This window comes from Cloeon dipterum, chromosome 4 (assembly GCF_949628265.1).
Source record: "Cloeon dipterum chromosome 4, ieCloDipt1.1, whole genome shotgun sequence".
NCBI classification, from domain to species: domain Eukaryota; kingdom Metazoa; phylum Arthropoda; class Insecta; order Ephemeroptera; family Baetidae; genus Cloeon; species Cloeon dipterum.
Genome location: NC_088789.1, coordinates 3,052,009 through 3,069,891, shown reverse-complemented (window position 1 = coordinate 3,069,891; position 17,883 = coordinate 3,052,009). Strand labels below are relative to the sequence as shown.

The 17,883-nt window shown below is 44.6% G+C and overlaps 1 protein-coding gene across 4 annotated transcripts in view; it reads right to left on the bottom strand.

The window, feature by feature from the left end:
- Positions 1 to 17,883, bottom strand: part of sns (sticks and stones) — a 169,148-nt gene that overhangs the window by 50,321 nt on the left and 100,944 nt on the right. For 3 of the 4 annotated variants that reach the window (XM_065491568.1, XM_065491571.1, XM_065491570.1), the window contains exon 2: positions 9,178 to 9,324. In XM_065491568.1, the coding sequence (XP_065347640.1) occupies positions 9,178 to 9,324 (147 nt within the window). The remainder of the gene's footprint in view (positions 1 to 9,177; positions 9,325 to 17,883) is intronic. The other variant, XM_065491569.1, reaches the window with a different exon arrangement.

Here is a 17,883-nt window from a genome sequence, read left to right as displayed (position 1 = left end):
GCTGGGTCGTATTTGATCTATGCACTCCATCGTCTAGAATAATTCAGAGGGAACGTTTTTAGAAGACACAACAACCTGGTTATCCGTCAAATCGAATAAATTTTAAAAGAAAAATGAAAATCAATCTTCATTCTAGATTGTTGTATTCTGAACAAAATGTTAATCTTAAAATGAAGAAAACTCCTGTTGCTCACTAATTTTCAAGTCGTTTTCCCTCTCGTCAATCCTTTTTATCCAAAACCACTTTCTTCGGCACTTTACTGACTTTTAATATATACTCTAGTGAGTGGAAAACGCAGACAGGACGTTTTATCGTGCCATTGGAGCGTGCAAAGCCATACATATTGTGTGTCGCAAACAAACAAAACGAGCGAAATCTTTGAACTCGTCGCTCTCGATCGAGTCTTATTTCCTTTTTCTGCAGCGCACGTCGTTCCCGTTCTCCGGGGCTCTTTCCTTCCACCGGTGAAATTGAATCAGCTAGCTGATGCTGAAATTGGATTTAAATATTATAAAGTTTAACAAGAGCACTCGACTCGTCTGCAGATTACGGGCCGGATCGAGAACAAACGCTGCTGCTGCATATGTATCTCGAGAGCGAGAGAGAGCACTCACCGCCTAATGTAATGCACATACACGGCGAAGAAAGAAGATCAAATTATGAACCGGAGAATGAGATTCCGGCGAGCAATTCCAGCTCGCGGTTTTGTTGTTTCCCTGCCGAGCATTGTGCCTGCGTGCCGCCGCCACGAGACGAAATATGGACCGAGGTATTGTTTTAACAAGGTTTAAACTTTAAGCTCCGTTTATTAATGCACTTAAAGTTGCTCGAGTTAACATCGTCAAGCAGAAAAGGCGGGCGGAGCGAGCGAGCGGGCGAGAGAGGGATGCTCAGGATAAAGTGTACGTACACATAAAAGTCGGAAAAAGCAGCAGTAGCGCAACTTTCCGCCTAAAAAGCAGCCACCTTATTCAAACTCGAGGCCAAACATTATTTTACGCTGCTTTTTATTCATTTCGCATAGCAAAGTTGGCAGCAGGTAGATGGAATTCCCAAAATAAATATGACTTTTGATTTTTGTAGCGAAACCCGCAACTTTTTCGTCTTGTTTATATTTACTTTTGAATAAATGCTTACGGGAGCGAGCAATTTGCCGTTGGTAAAATTAACTAAAAACGCTTAACAGTCGGAAATCCGTATTAATCAACTCATTTTTTTTGCCACCATGGAGTTTTTTTTGGTCGAAAATTTCGGAATGCAGCTTTGCCTTTAGTTCCCCGTCCCTCTCCTCGCTCGGGTTTCTTCTGGAACGAGAAACTTTGGACCCTGCCACCCACAATTAGGAAATGGTCTACGCCTAATTAATTAGCTCTGCTGCAGGGGTTGCGGACGGACGTGCAAACCGAGAAAAGAGCCGAGCTGCGTGTTTTGCGCTTTATCTCGGTCGGCGAGCGTAAGCTATTTGCCAGAACTTCATTCATTTGGCCAGCAGCGCGGAGGATTGCCAAATCGCGATAAGATCGGCGACGCAGCCTCCGACCGCCAACCGACATGCTGCAACAATTCACCCGACAGTCTGCGCACAAATTTTTGACGAAAATATGAGACAGAGAGAGAAAGAGAGAACACGCGCAATTACAAAAAAAAAAAACGTCAGAGCGAAAGGCGCAAAGTGGCGAATTTTCTTCCTTGGCATGAAGAGGGGAAAGAAAATTGGGCTTCTGTTGGCATCCGTAGACGAGACGCTAAAAATAGCACAAATTGCTGTTTGTGCGCGGCAGCCTTCGCTTATAAATTTTCATCAAATTCTGCTGAATAGGTTTTTAATCTACTGTGTCCTCTAAAGAAGACGCGAGCAAAATGGCTATCCTCCGTACCATTTGGTGTTGTTTATTGCACGAAACGCAAGCTCGGATTTGGTCGTGGCGGTCGTAAAAGAATTCAGGTAGCCTCACGAGCGAAATTGCTGAAATGCTCCTATAAACAAATTTTCACCTGGAAGAGAGATGTGCTGCACGCGTGGACACGAACCTTGCCCCTGCTAAACCGACGCATGTTCAAGTTTTTTGCTGCTGCTTTTTGGCAGCAGAAATAAAAAGGTGGAAGAACGTGGAAAAACGCAATTTGCGAGCCGACCGCGCGACGCCGGGGGAACTAATGTGCGGGCTGGATGAAAATTTTTTGTCGCCTCGCAAAGCAGCAAAGCAGCGGCCGACGAGAGTGCTTAGGTAAGAACTTGGCTGGTGTGATGTGTGCTTGACCAAAAGCAAGCCGGCATGCCGCATCACCTGGCTAGCTGCGTTGCGGAATTTTCATTAGAGCGAATTTTTCGCCGCCCACCCAGCTGGGAAACTCAGGGGAATGGAACCAGGAGCAGAATCGATCGCGAATTCGGACCGAAAATAATCGGACAGAGTGACCTCAGACCCGCTTCCATCGTCAATATACTTCTGGGAACGTGAGCAAATAGTGCTTTTTTTGGTCACGTCCATTTGTGCGAAAAGATATAAAATGAAACGGAATTTAGGGAGGTAGAAAAAATAGCTAGAGTGTCGTTGGCAGAAAAATTTCCCTTCAAATTAATTCAACATACGATTTAAATAAATAAATGGTTTTATCTCGACAGTTGTTTTAAGCTGATCACGTAAAATAACAAGATTCCATTTATTCAATTCGTATTGCATTTTTCTAGATGCTTCATGCGGGCGCAGTTACCCTTACACTTTTTATTAAGTACACATTTTGGTTATTTTCAAGTGGCGGCATAGTCCAACTATAAGTTGCCCTCAAAATGTTTATTTCTGGCGGAGCGTCAAGCGCGCAAAAGATCCATTTGCGGGGCGCTCGCCCCTCGGCAGCACTTAGAACTATCGCGGAGCGACGGCGATAAAGAAAAAGTGAGCGGCTCTCAGCTTAAGAGGCTAATAAGAAATATTTCCAGCAGCACTCTTTCAGCATTGCCTGGAGAGAGACGACGGCGAAGCGGCACGCGCGTAATCAGTCAAATAGAGCGTTTTTAATGGCCCGCCGGCATAAGCACGCGGTCCAAAATAATGACCATTTTCATTCTATTGAGGGCAAAGAAAGAGAGAGAAGGGCGAAATTAATTTTTGCTCCCTTTTGATGTTGGCTTCTTGGTTTGCCAAATTTAATTTGATGCGGGTTGCGCTGCTCTTTCGATTCTTTTGTGGCGGAATGCAGCCGCAACGAGACGACTTAAATGATATTAAGGTGCTTCTGTCGGTTTTTTTTTGCAATCGGGCATGCTGGGATGACTGCTGCGACGACCGCCTCGTAAAGATTTATGTACATGCGCGTCGGGCATAAATGCAAATGAAGTCGAAATGAGCTGCTGCTTTTGATAGGTTTCTGCCGAGAGTCATATCTGCATGCAAGCGCGCGCACAAGCGGGCGACGCGGTTAATTTTTTGCCAAAGCTATCGACTGCTGAAATTGAATTTTCAGCCGGAATGGCAATTTTACGGCCGTGAAAATGCGAAAAGTTAATTAAAAGAGCGGCTGTTTACCGACGGCGAATCATTCTGCTGCTCCCTGCTCTACACCCTTTGTCATTCCGCTCTATATATGAGGGAGACTCTTCACTATGACGTATATTATAGTGTCAATAAAATTTAATTGGGCATAAAATTATTGCACGCTGGAATCGCACTTTTTTAATTAAAAGATACCTCGGTTAGCAGCTGATCCTTAATTAAAAAAGATGGTACTGGAAGTTTATTTAATTTAATCAGCAGTAAACAGTTTCATCAACTCGTGCTAAATTATAAGATTTCCTTGAAACTGTATAGCATCATGAAGATGCGAGATAATTAAACAAAATCATTTACGATGGTTAAGTTTTGATTATATTTTCCGGCGCTTTTCTAGGATTTCCGCGCCTGAGAGAAATTAATGCTGATGGCTGGTGTCACATCATATCTGCGGTCAGGCACGGCATAAATCCAAATCGAGCCTTTCCACGTCGTTTTGACGGCGCGAAACCGCTTTATTAAAACATTTTTCCTCGAAAAGCTGCCAGCACCGGACACGTGCGATTAATCAGGATCAGGAGCGGCGTTCTTTCTCGCAGGTCAACTCGGCTGGCGTCGAGGGCAAAGTTTGAAAAATCGGCGCCTGGAAATAATTTGGTCGGCGTGCGAGTGAAAGAGCCATCAAGCGAGTTATCGCGCCGGACGGCTGAAAAATCTGCGAATAAATGCTGGCGGCCGAGAGTGGCGCTCTGCATAAAGAGAAAAATTGGGCCCATCAATAAAAGCAGGCCGGTGGGCATCCCGTCGCAGCGAGAAGAGGGTCATTCCGCCGCCATATTTCTGCCTTCGCCTCCGACGACACCGGCCGCGTCGCGCGATTGATGCACTGCCCGGTTTTATTGGGCGCGACACCCCCTCGTTGTTTGCTGCCAGGTGGGCGAAGATTGCATTTCGCAGCTCGTCCGCTCCGCACGAGCCGCTGGGGCGGCGCGCACAAGTCGGCGCCGCCAGCCCGGCGCCACCTCCAGAGGGCTCTCACTCGCCCCGCTGACGACGATGACGTTTTTTTGCTAATTCTTCGCACACGGCGACGGACTAACTAAGAATGCTGTTGCTTTCTTTCAGCCTGACAGAGGTGGCGAGATTTGGCAGGAAAGAATTTTCCAAAGCTGCTTAGCGAAGGTTGCGCTTTTTCTCGGCCGCGAAAGCCGCTTAACCGGAGGTTTCATAAATACTTGATTGCTTGAGCACTGCTTTTGCCGCTTTTTGGTCGACAACTTGCGTCGACTTAATATTACAGGCCTAGAATTTACACAGATGTTGATACCTAGAACTTCTTAAAAGGAAAGTAGTGTCAACATCTGAAATTCCAACAGATGGGCGCCCTCAATTCGTAGAATTCGTAGTCAGTTTAAATATTTTGTTAAGCTCCTGACGTCCTGCACACAGGATTAGAAGTATTTTTAAATTTCTACTGTGCGCAAAAACACCTGTAACAAAATGTAATATTTTTTTAATAAAATTTTTGGCTAGTTTATGATTTTTGCAAAGATTGCTGCTCGTTCGTTCTCATTTCCTTCGCTTGTATTTTAATAATACAATTTATAATTACTAAGAGAAGATGAATTCTATGTTAAATAAAATCGGAAAATTCATTTGAATCAAAAACTCGATTAAATTCCCATCCTCTCCAGATTTCAATCAGTACACAATTCAGCTTTGAAGCAGGACGCAATTACGAATCAATTTTAAACGCAATGCCGTGCGGAAAGCGTGCCTGCTCCATTCTGAGTCTGGTAAAGTCGTTAACCCTGGCAAAAGTCGATTTCCGCACCGAACAGCAGGACATTGTTCACTTTCTTTTTACGAACAGGTTGACGTGTGCGCTAATATGCGCAGAGTCGATAAATAAGTCGGCAGCCGTACGTAAGCATGTGTGTGTTCAGCGTATTTGCGAGCCACTCAGGAGCAGGCGTTCTGAAGGGGTGTGCAACGTCCGTCGGTTCGTATTTTAATGATTGCACGCGCGGCTTATTGCCTACTCGCGGCGAATGAACAATGGCGCCGCGTGCACGGACGGTACATAAGTAATGTCGTCACGTTTGCAGGGGAACACTCCTGAGAGGCTTTGAAAGCAATACTCAAAGCCGCTGCAGAGAAAATCCACCCCTAGCTGGTGCACAAAAACCGGCGCCGAAGGATTTGAGGCCAATAATTTTTGCCCCGGGCGCGAACCAACGCATCAATCACTTAACTTTTGATCACCGCCCGCCACCGCTTCTGATGACTTTTCAAATACTTTAATCGCGTCACCTAAGCACGCCGGCGTGCCATTTCATATCCAGCCGCGTGCATGCAGTGTGCGTTGGTGGAAAGGGCGCGTTTTCCCGGACCGCTGCTCGCGGATTAATAAACGAACGCGCGCATTCTGTACGCCCGACTAAATGAAATTGTTCTGCTTTGCCATTTGCACAAAAGGGTTGATGGACGCGTGTTGCAATTTTATCACACACTCGCTCAATTATTAACGCCGTCATGCCGGCTACAGGTTTAAACGACCATAAAAATTTCGTCCGTTTTGTCATTCGACAATTTTACAGCAGGTAAATATGAGGTTGAGCACTTCGCCCTCAGCAAAAAGACTGTTTCATTCAGCTGTCGCACAACTATTCCACTCTCGGTTATACGCGCAACAAGTAAAAATAAAGAATAAATTTAGTTAGCGCAGAGTCTGAAAATTAGCTCTGTACAGTTTTAATGAAGAAGATAATAAATAAAATAAAAGATCCACTTGATTTGAAACTTTTCGAGCGTGCAAAGCTGGGCTAATTCTGGTACCTGGCGTACGTGAGCGGCGTAATTGTTTCGCTAGACCCTTTAATAAAACATAAGTGCGAAAACTAAGTCCTTTCTTCTGCGGCAAAAAAGACGCCGGCAGTGCGTCCAGCGGCCCGAGTTGTGCAACCCTTTGAATATTTTAGCCTCGCTGCCGCTGCCCGTGGAGCAAAGAGGCGGTGGTGTAATTTCAGGCGTGCTTTTCACCGCGTAACTTGGCTCTCGCGCCCTGAGTAATAATTCCAGACGACGTGGCGAATGCACTCAAAACCAACGAGTTGTTGCCTCGAGGCGCGCTGCTTTCTTGCCTCTGCTTCTCGGGCAGGTGCATTGTTCTCCCCCAGCGCCTTTGTCAAAAGCAAAAAGCCGAACGCGTCAAGCTGGCTGCCTACCTGCGACGGAGAACATTATTAATTATGATGAGTGACGCGCGTGGCGAGCATTCTTGAATTTATTTTCAGCCACACTTTGCCTCTCGGTCTGGGTGAAACAATGCAGCATAAATTTATTCAACAGAACGAAAATCGGCCGTTTACAGCGGAATCCCGGCGAATTATCAGCGAATAAAGCATTTTCGCAGTGAACGGGTAAAATTTTCCACACCCCTGCCGACAGCATTTTTGTGCCAATTTTAAAATGCTCATGCCCACTGGCCAGTGAAATTTACCGAGCGCATAAACAAAAAGAATTTTCCTCCCGGACGTGTTGCCGCCGACCAATATTTCAATTCGTGTGTTCTGTGTGTGTGTGTGTGTGTGCATAGCACACCCTGCGGAGCGTTTCTGCGCACTTGATTGAACAACAAAGCTAATTACGCGGCGGCGATTATAGGCGTACGTACGGTGGGACGCGCGCAATAACGCCGATCGCAGATCAATAGTGCTCCCTTGGCCAGCCGTGGCGCCACCTGAAAACAAAATCATGTGCCTCTCGCAAAAATATTCATACGCAGCGCGTGGCTAGCGTACTCTCTCTCTCTTTCAATTAAGGCTTCATCAAGGTACCGAGCGCTTTTAATTAAAATCATCGAGCCAAGCAAGGAGTTTTAATGAGCTCCAGCACGCTGCTGACTGGTAATTCTGACTCACTCTTGATGTTGGTCCATTATTTCGCTATTTTGCCTCTTCTCGATTGTTCAGCAATCGCCAACAGCGCACCCCTTTGTTTAGTGCGTTTGAAAAGGAGATTTTTAGAATGTTGGGAGCTTTAGTCGACAATTGATTAAAGTAACGTGGTTTATATGGTTTAATTATGAGTATTAGATTTATGCTATTTACAGGACACATTGAAAGTTAACATTTTACATTAAATGTACGCCGGCTGCAGGAAGCTTAGAGTGCTTTATCGATCAGGCATAAAGAGAAAAATGTGATTTCCTTCAGTAGAATACTAATGAGTTGGTGAAGCTCTGTGCATGCTCTCTTGACTCTAGCTTCCTTGTTACGAATAGTTTGAACCAAGTTCAGTTCAGATAATATTCAAAGAAACACTCTATATCTGCGTGAACTTTGGGCACGCTCGATTCAGCCTTGCATAATGAAATATGAATATTCCAGACCTTACCAAAACATCCATCAAGTCCAAACTAGCCTATCAGCAAATGTTTATTCTCCGAGTCAAAGACTGGGTCACTCTGCGGCCGAAATTAGATCTGCGTCGCCAAGGCCGAATCCTACAAAACCCACCCCGGCAGCCCAGCCACCCTTTCACTGGCAAGCCGAGCAAAACGCAAACTCGGTCTGTCACTCTGTGCGCTCTCCAAACAAAGCGAGGAGGCCTCCGCAAACCATTATTTACTGAAATTATTAAGCGGCGGACAGCGGTGCTGCCATAATTGCAGATTTATCAGAAGACAAAGCGGACTGCTTGTTGGCAATGCGGGGGTGAGGGTCGGTCTTATCGGCGGCGGGCGGTGGCGGCGGGCGGTGGCGGCGGCGGCGTGAGTACGCAGCAGCATGCATTTTGCAAAGCCGACTACTCTTTCAATTCGCCATCGGCCGCTGAGCATCGCCCGCTTTCCGAGCGGCCGCATGTTTTATTCATCAAAGGACCGGCCGCTGAGAGCGAGGAGTCGCGTACGCTTACAACAACCGTCGCTTTAATGAATAGAACACGCCAATTACAGCGGGTGCGAATTTCACCACCCGGATCTATTTGCAAGCCGAAAGTAAAACCGAATTTTAATCGCCCCGCCGCAACTCCATGATAAAATGTAACGACTGCCAAAAGTGCGAAGTTCCTGCCGCTCCCATCACTTCCCACGCCATTTTTCCCCATTCCGGAATTCGATTAGTCCATTAATGAGTTTATAAATATTCGAGAGAATCTGGGACACCCCCACACTCCCTATTCATGCATATTTCAGTATGCAGCAGCGGCTGCACTGGAGATTGAATTCCTAAAGCCCAATTTACGATGCGCAGGCTAAATCCAGCGCGAGATTTATGCTTGAGATTACCTAATAAAACTAATTGTCCAACTTTATCTCAACCCTTGCTGGGGTGCAAAAAGCAGCCGCCGATTTTGTTTTTCTGCTTAGACGAAAAGAGAATCGGTCCAGCGCGCACACACAGCGTGTATATGTGAACATTCGGAAAATGCAAATTCCGCCGCGCGCAGGCACGCGTTAAATCGAGAGCACGCGCCTAATCTAGACCATTATCATAATATCGGCCTAATTAATGGCGGCAATTACAGAGCGAGGGCGTGCGCGCGTGGCACGAAATTCATTTACAATGTAAATAGCGGCAGAGCCGAGCAGCTGCCAGCCGCGAAAGCTAACATTAGAGCGCAGAACGCGTTGGTCTAGACGTAGACGGAAAAAGCAGATATCATTGTGTTTGTACTCACCAAGGGCGAGGCCATCCTTGACCCACTGCACCTGGCCGCCGAGGTTGGACACTTGGCACTGGAGAAGCGCCTCGCCGCCCTCGTGGACGCTCACGTTGTTAGGGGAGACGCTGAAGCTCTGCGTCGCCAGGCCGCTGCATCCGCCTGCTGAAACAAAGACGTCGAAATTTAATAATAAATTCAACCGATCGTTAATTGAGTTGAAGAAATAAAATCTGAATTTGATTCATGCGATTGCTTGAGCAATTAGAATCTACTTCGTAAATTGCTTAGAATAGGGAAAATAGGGAACAACAATTTTTCACAAAATGCAGTGCTTGCCATTTTTTCAAAGTTGATTTCTCCGGTTTAGTGTATGTATCTGATGGCGGGATCCTTTCAATAAAAAATATTGAACTACTTTTAAAAATCACATTTTCTCGAGTATTCACATGCTGCATGGACACATTTCATTTTTAATTCAATCCATAAGTTTTATTGTTTGTAAAGGAGTTTGGATTTTCTTAAGTTCTAACCGTTCTAACAAGTATCACTCATTAAACATTTGGCCACTGAATGTGCATTTTTGTAGTTAGAAATGTTTTAAGAGTGAATAATGAAGGAAGAATAAGTATAAATCCATAGCAAAACACTCCCGACCGTAGTGGTTTGTTCCTGTTTCATAAAAATTTGAACTCGTTAAACGAGCTACTTAAAGTAAAAAGCGAAGCAACACATGAGGTGGAATTGAAAAGTAAGCACCCCGTTTCCCCAGAATTGTATATGGAGGTAAGTGAAATTTGCCAGAATCTAATTTTTGCATCTCCGTTGTTCACGTTGGCTCAATCCCAGCACTCGCTCGCTGGCTCCAAAGAGGCAAACACGCTTGCATCTTTTCGCTTTACTTCACTTTTTGTGCTTTGTTTTCACAGGCATTCCAGGGCAAACTGTCGGGAAAGAATTCGACAGGGAGATAAAAAGTTTGATCCCTATCCTCAGAGCGGCAACAAAACACATGCTGGCTGACAAGAAAAGTGATTTGGCCGGGCCGAACTAATTGGATTTCTGGACTTCGCAGATTCACAAAAGAGAAATATTTGGCCGCAAATCTGACTAGCTCTCGCAGCCACCGAAGGCGAAAAAATCAACAGCTCTGCGCGTCGAGCGAGGATTAAATTTCACAGAGGACAAACGCGTGGCGCGTTTGGCTTTCCAATTCCGCGACCGACAATTGCTCGAAGCAAAAGCAATTACACGGAGAGCGTGTTCAAGCTCCTTTGTATCTGTGCGGGCAAATTAATATCATCTCCAGGTGTAGCGAAACGTTATGCGAGCCGTGTAAAACTTTTTGCTGTTTCATTTGCATCGGTAACAAGAGTTGTGATTACTTGGGAAGAAAGTGAGGGAGTGGTGCGCGCGTGGCTAATTGAATTATTCAAAATGCGTTGTAATAAAATGTGCGGAGAACATTTAGCAAAAGTTTATTCGCGAACGACGACAACGCGAGCGGAATCGCTTATTACGTATTGGGTTTTGGGAGAAGAGAAAACGTTTTTATTGCGCAGTTGTCAATAATGGCAATTGAGTGGAAATCGGTTTAATCTGGAATTGATTTCTATTCAGCAAACTTCAGGCTTTGATTGGAGTTTTTCGATTAAAAATAAAGTGTTTTTATTTGTCTTTCGAATGTAAATTTATTTTAATTCCTAGAAGTCTCAGCCACGAGGTTTAGGGCGACGGCTGGCGGGACCAGCTTAGCTGATTTTTTTGCCCAGCGGCGGCGGCTTGTGGCTGGCGCGGCTGAAAATATTTTATACGTGAAGTTTGATGGTGCTTAACAGTCCGAAGGGACGGAAAACAATATTTTCTCCTGCTCTTTTTAAATTTTTACCCTTTTTCACCTCTACGTTTCCTCGATTTTTTCAATTCAATAATTGTTTCTGTGCTATTTCGCATATAAATTTAAATAAAAAATGTGAACATCTCGCAGATAATTTTGTAGTTGTTTTATGATACTTGATAAGCTCGGATAGCAATGTTAATTATGATATTCGTAGACAATGCAACGGTGCTGTCGGAAATCCTTGTACACGTGTCGGTCGAGTGCCTAATTTTCCTTCCGCAGCGGCAGGAAGGCCCCCGTTTCGTAACAGTCAACTCCATCATTACTTTTAATAACGCCGGAGCAAATAACAGATTTCTCATTAGGACGAGCGTCTTAATTAGGCCCGCTCGCTCGTGGATGGATGATTAAGGGTGGCCGGGCATTGTTCCCTGCAGTCTGGAGCGTTCTGTGTTGTTTGCATCGCGCGCCGCGAGGTGACTAGTTGGCTAGGGCTGCTGAAACACCGTGTTTGCGGGGCTTGTCATCGGAAACTGTTACTTCCAGATGACGAGAGCGAGCTCCAACAACGCCGACTTTTGTTTCTGTGTGTTTGATATTTTTAATTAACTCACTCTCGGCTGGCGAGAAATCGATTATTGTGTCAAGGAGCAAGCGGAACACACCAAGGGAGAAAGAGAACGAGCAAACTCTTAATTAACCGGCTGGAGAAAGAGGAAAATGAAATGTGTCGCGGCAGGCGCGTGCATGCAGCGAAAGTGGGATTCCGATGGCGAGTTGAATGAGGCCGTAACGAATTCCATCTTTTCCCGTTTTCCCCCAGCAGCCGCAGGTTTTTGCCAAAGTAGTATCACCACGGCTCTCGGATGTGGCGGCGGAGGAAAGTCATTTCTATAACCAAACTTGATGATGCCACATCCATTATCGGGCGTCGGGCAACAGGAGCCTTTTTGTGGCAAAACGGCGAAACAGAGGAAAAAGCTCAATCACGATTTCGCCGAACGCACAATGGCAGCGCGCAGCTCATATTTCTGCTCCATCTGCCGCGGTGAAAAATGAAGCGATTGTGGTGCCGACTAATGTCCACGACCCTAATGGAATGATATTGAATAAAGATGAATGGGAGAACAAAACTGGCTGTTTTGGTTGGCCGCTCGCTCTTTCTTCTTTTGCTGCGGGAGTGAGGGCGAGAGCGGCCGTTTTTATTCTTGGGCTTTATTTATTCGACGGGCCAAACGAACGAACGAACGGACCTGCTTGCTTGCTTGGCTGGCTGGTTGGCGAACCAAAAGCAAGCAACCAACTTATTCTATTTGCACTTCTATTCAAATAGCAATCATAAAAGGGTCCAGAATAAATTCGCGCATAGGGAGAGCAGGCGACTGATGTCTGCCGCCGCCGCCATTGTGTATGTGTGTGTGCTCGCCGCACCGACGACGACGACTGCTTTTCCATTTCCCGCCGCCGCGAACAAGGTGGCTTTACATATGCACGCCGAAAATGCTAATATTAGCCGGCCGGCCCTCTTTTAATACGCCACCACCGCCCCTATTTGGTCGGAAAAGCTTTTTTCGAGTGCCTGCCGACGATCAACTTCACACACTGGCACAAATGGGATGGCCATCTTTGCCGCGAATTTCACTCCATCAACAGTAGTGACGAGCGAGGTTTTGTGCTCCCGGACGACGAAAAATAGGATGCTTTTAGCGTCGCTCTTTCAGTAACGCACCGTTTGAAAAAATATTTGAAGCGCAGACTTTCCAGGTGGGTTTTAATTTTAGGATTTATAAGAACGATGTTTGATGGGAATAGCAATTAATTGAAGTTTTGGAGACAAATCCCTGTTCAATGTGCCTTTTCATAAAACTGGTGCTAAAGGCGAGTAAACTTTGCTAATGAAACTTTCTCATTTACTTATTCCTATATGGTTCGTGAGCGTAACTGAAATTGCAGAAAGTTTGTTTACCCAAAGGGAATCTGCTCAGTAATTGAAAATACCAGAAAAGCAACTTGACTTAAACGAAGAAATTATCTCCAGTTTCAATTTTCTAGCTCACATCATTGGCATTATTATCTGAAACTTCACGAATTGCAAATTTCGAGGCACTGCTGCTGCCTCGGATTTATCAGGCATTATTTCCGCCTGCTCGCTCGAATCCACGAATTTCCGTCTCGCACGGCAAACCTACCCCTTTACGCGGGGCAACTGAGCGTTCAAGACGTGTATTGTACGGCACAAATTTTAATTTCCTGCCTAATCTGGCTGCTCAGCGGCGGCGAGCTGCATCTCTCCAGTACACATTCCTGCTTTCCAGGACACGCACGCATTTCTCCGCGAATAAATTAACAGGCTGGCGAGGGGAGAGAGAAGAGAGTACGAGAGCACAGTGGTCCCTTTGATGGAGCAATCCTTTGAATGCTCTCTCGGCGCTTTGAGGTTTCACAAGTGGGTTTTAGATTCGGAAAGAAATTGAATTTGCGACACCGTAATGGTCAATGCGCTTTAGCACCTCCGCGTTTTCCGACCGTGAACAACCCCCCTCCCGACCCCCGGCCGCCACACCAAGGGCCTGGAACAAGAAATGCCAAGGAGCCGACGAGAATATCTGATTAGCTTTCAAAGAAAAGTGGTGAGCGCGCCAGAGAAAAAGCGGCACTTTTCGCTGTATTAATATTCTCTTGTCGCTCGCCAAGTGGCCAAAAAACTCGAAAATCCAACTTCTTCAATTAAGTAAAATTTGTCCGTGTTGCACTGGATTAATAAATTTATTTTACAAAAGACCAGTATCAGACAAATAAACCTATACACAGACTAAAAGGGGTTGATTAATCCATTTCTAAGCACGCAGTCTAAAAGCCTATGTGGTAGAAATGCTCATAATTATAGCTCTGATCCAGTTAGTGAGGGAAAATATTGTCCTTTGAAATATTGACAAATCCAGACAGATTCAAAAGAACGAAAACAAAAGAAGGTACAAAAAGCATTTAGATCAGCAGAGCATTTACTATTCAGCTTTAGCAATAATCCACGTTTACATATAATTTCCATCTGTTGCCATAGCGAAGCAGATTAGTTAACGCAAATTGCAGCAGTATGACTACGGTTGATTAAGAGTCTCTTGTGTAATTCTACAGAGCTGCCGTTGCGAGGGAAAAAATCACGAGTTGTGCAAGCTAAATCCGCTGAATGCTTCGTTTTAGTTCGCAAGACGCGAGAATATTAACTCAGGCAGCGGAAAATAAATACGGCGGTGCTGAGCAAACAAACAAGCAAACAAACAAATACCTCATTTTTTTAATTGGAGCTCGCTTGCTCAAAGGAGATAAGTTGCGCTTTTACGACTGCACGTGCATGCTGAAATTTATGTTTGGCGAAACAACGTTTTCCTTCGCTTGCTCGCTTCATTATTGCTATCCCGCCGCCGCCGCCGTCGCCGCCACCACCAGCACGGAGCGAAATACATATAATTTAAAAGGGAGACGAGTGAATGTGCTTGCGTATGCGACCAAGGCGACATGGACAAAAAGGGATGGGACAAATAGGTGGTTGGTTTTGTTTTTTGAGGGCAAATATTACATTGCACGGACACAAAAAGTAAAACTCACAAACCAAGTCATGGTGTTATGCAAATATTTTGAATTAAAACTTTTAGTTAAAAAGTTAAAGCTAGCAATTTATAATTTGAATAATGTATTTTAAAAAAAATGTATCACTTTTCGTGAATCTTCAGGCAACTTTTTGGTGTTATTACCAAACAAAAACTAACTTTACGTTTTCTTTAAGTTTGTCTTTCTCCGTTTTGCTAATTGCAAATTTAGCAGAATACATGAAATTTCGCATAATGAGAATAAGGTCGGAACACAGACTCCATTTTCCTCATTTTTCACCGACCTCGGCGAGGCTGAAATAATAAAAGCGGCGACACGTTTTCGCAGCAGCGGCGGGGGCGCGCGGATGCGAGCTAATTTGTTCCTCCTCCTGCTCGGTTTGGTTAAATATTGCTGCCTCGAACAAAGTCGGCGGCCGCGTGTTCTGCAGCTCGGATAATAATTTAATAAGAACACACACACACACGTTTGCGCTCTCGTTAATTTCGAGCCGCGTTACCGCATGCTGTTGCTGCTCCCGTGCATATCAGGAAAGAATAATTAAAACTCAGTAACCAAGCTCATCATCGGTGGTAAAGCCGAGACGCAGCTCAGGCCAGATAATTAGTAAATAATGGGTCGCTGTTGCGACGAACTTTGTTCTGCAAAAACTTCACTTGTTTTTGTGTGGCTTGTCGGTTGTCTAATAAACACAAAAATTTGGGCCGGCGGGAAAGTGCGAATAAAAAGTAAAAAAGAAATTATGGAAAAATACAGTTTTCAATATCGCATGTTCTCAAATCAGAGTGAACGCGGGTGCTCACATGCGCAAGACATAACTTGAAAACTGACGATATGAATACCTGCAGGAAATAAAGATAACGCCTGGCACTAAAACGCCGACTGACAAAACAATAACTTCAATATTATCTCGGGCGAATTTTCCACCTCGCGCACACTAAAGCTTTTTATGTTCAGCGCGTATGATTTTTTGCAGCGCGACACAAAAGTCGGCTCTCGTTTTTTTTTTTTTATTCAGGGAGGGCCCTCGAAACGAAACTTGTCGAGCATGCAGTGCTACATATAATAATAAAAGCGGAGAGGACTCGCTCGTTTGCTCGTTCGGTCGCTGGCGCCGCGTGCAATGTGTCAAGTGCAGGCTGAAATATTAATCGAGTGCGCCTGAATTTTAAGTCGGGCTCGCCGCCACGCTGTCAAAGGGTGGGTGCGCTGCGGCTTATTAGCGCGCAAAAATTCCGCTTTCTTGCTCGCCCGGCCGTCGACACGCTCGCAAATCGATCCGTGTTTAATAATTTTTTGCAACAAGCGCTGCCGCTCCGCTTCGCCGAAATTCAAATGCGCCTGAATAATGAAATGGAATGAAGAGTCTGGTCGAAGGCGTTAACTCCAAGTCGCAGGACGAAAAACTCGCAGATTTGCACGCTAAACTTTTTTAACCTTAGTTGTAAGGCGGCTGAGTCTTTTCAATTGAAATATCGTTCCCACTTGTGTGCGTCTTTAAACAAATGCCTCGACCAATAATAAAATGCATAAAAAGTAGTTTGATTTATTGAACGACCATAAAAAACATAGCAACTGTTTTAAATTGGAAAACTTTATTTTATGAGAGTCTGGATTGCATTGGTTGAAGATTCTATTTTTTAATAATATTCTATTCCACGTTACAAATTAATTTTAGCACTACTGCATCAGTAATATTTGATACAACAATAGAAATGAAAATAAATAAAAGCAATACTACTAAAATAATTAAAAGAAACGAAAAATATGTCTTCCCAATATATTTAACTAATTTTTTTTCTGGAGCAGCAGTAAATATCGCTATTTGAAAAAAAATTGTTGGCATTTAAATTAATTTTTCTTTGAAACCCTTTTAAATTTGTGTAAATATTTATACCGCACTACCTCCAGCTTAGTTTGAATTTAAACCAAAGAACATTAATACATCTTTTAGTGCATCTTATATGATAAAATTGGCATATATAAGAATTAATTAAAATTAAATGTTATTTAAGTGTTTTTAAACGTATTAAAAATTCAGTTTAGTATGCTGTCGACACAAACAAAAAGCAAAAGGTGAAGTTAAATATTATTGGGTAGCAAAATCAGCTCAAAATTATCCTTCTGGGCTTTTTAAATGATTTTCGAAGGCTTTGATCACTGAAATTGGTGTTTGAAAGTCGAGGGAAAATATTTTTGCGAATTTGCAAACTGGACAGCACGTTGATTGGGAATATAGCGAAAGTTGCTTTAGGGTGGTTTCTGCGGGCACCAAATGACGCGGAAAGGAGGCGCTGGAAAGCAAGGGTTGTTGATCTGGCGAGTTGGTCGGTCGGCGGCTGCATTCCTGCGCAGATGAAAGGGGCAGCGAGCAACAAATTAAAAGGCAGCCGCTCGCTTTTGCTCTCCTTTGTGCGGATTTCTCGAGTACGACTCGCTCACTGCTCTTTCGTAATGTGTAATTAAAGTGTGTATTTGTATGTATCGCATCGGGAAAGAGAGCGCGCGCCGTGCCGTGTTTACGGTGGCTTTGAGCCGAGAAAATTATCCCAGCTAAAATGGCAAGGTGCAGCAAACAGAAGAGAAAATGTTGCATCTTGGTCGGCAAAGAAACTGCGCTTAATGACTTCGGTTGCTTTGAAGCAGCGAGATCAGGACACACGCATTCGCTCTATTTCTTGCCGATTTAATTACGTAGCCGTCGGGGGTGAAAAGCCACCGATGAAATCAAATAAGAGTCGGCGGCGATGGCTTATTACTAGATCTGTGCCGGAGACTAAAAGAAAATCTCTTTTGAAAACGAAACTTTATTAATCGAGCAAAATCCAGAGCTGCTTTATATTTATATTCTGTATTTAATGCAGAGTTTCTATTTGAAATCACGCTTGCACGCAAAAAAGAGCCATTCCAAAGCGCAGGCAAGAAAAAAAGAGAGAAAAATGACATCAAAGGCAATGCAAATCAATTTTTATCTCCAGTTCGCAGCAGCTCAAAGCCGCCGCCGCCTCCGCTGTGTGTATTATTGGAAAAGCGGGAAGGCTGCCGCTGATGGCATTGTGGTTTGCAATTCCCAGCTTCCTCGGTTCTCTCCTCAGGCCGCAGGAAGCGCTGATTTGCAAGCGATAATTGGCAAAGTTGGTTCGGTCAGGCAGCCGTCATTATTGCCGACGCTGCCCCTGGCCACGGACTTTTCCCAGTCGACAGATGAAAAGCACCATCCAATGCTACTTCGTCTCTCCGTATTTATCATTAATTTTCGGGCTGTTTGAACAACA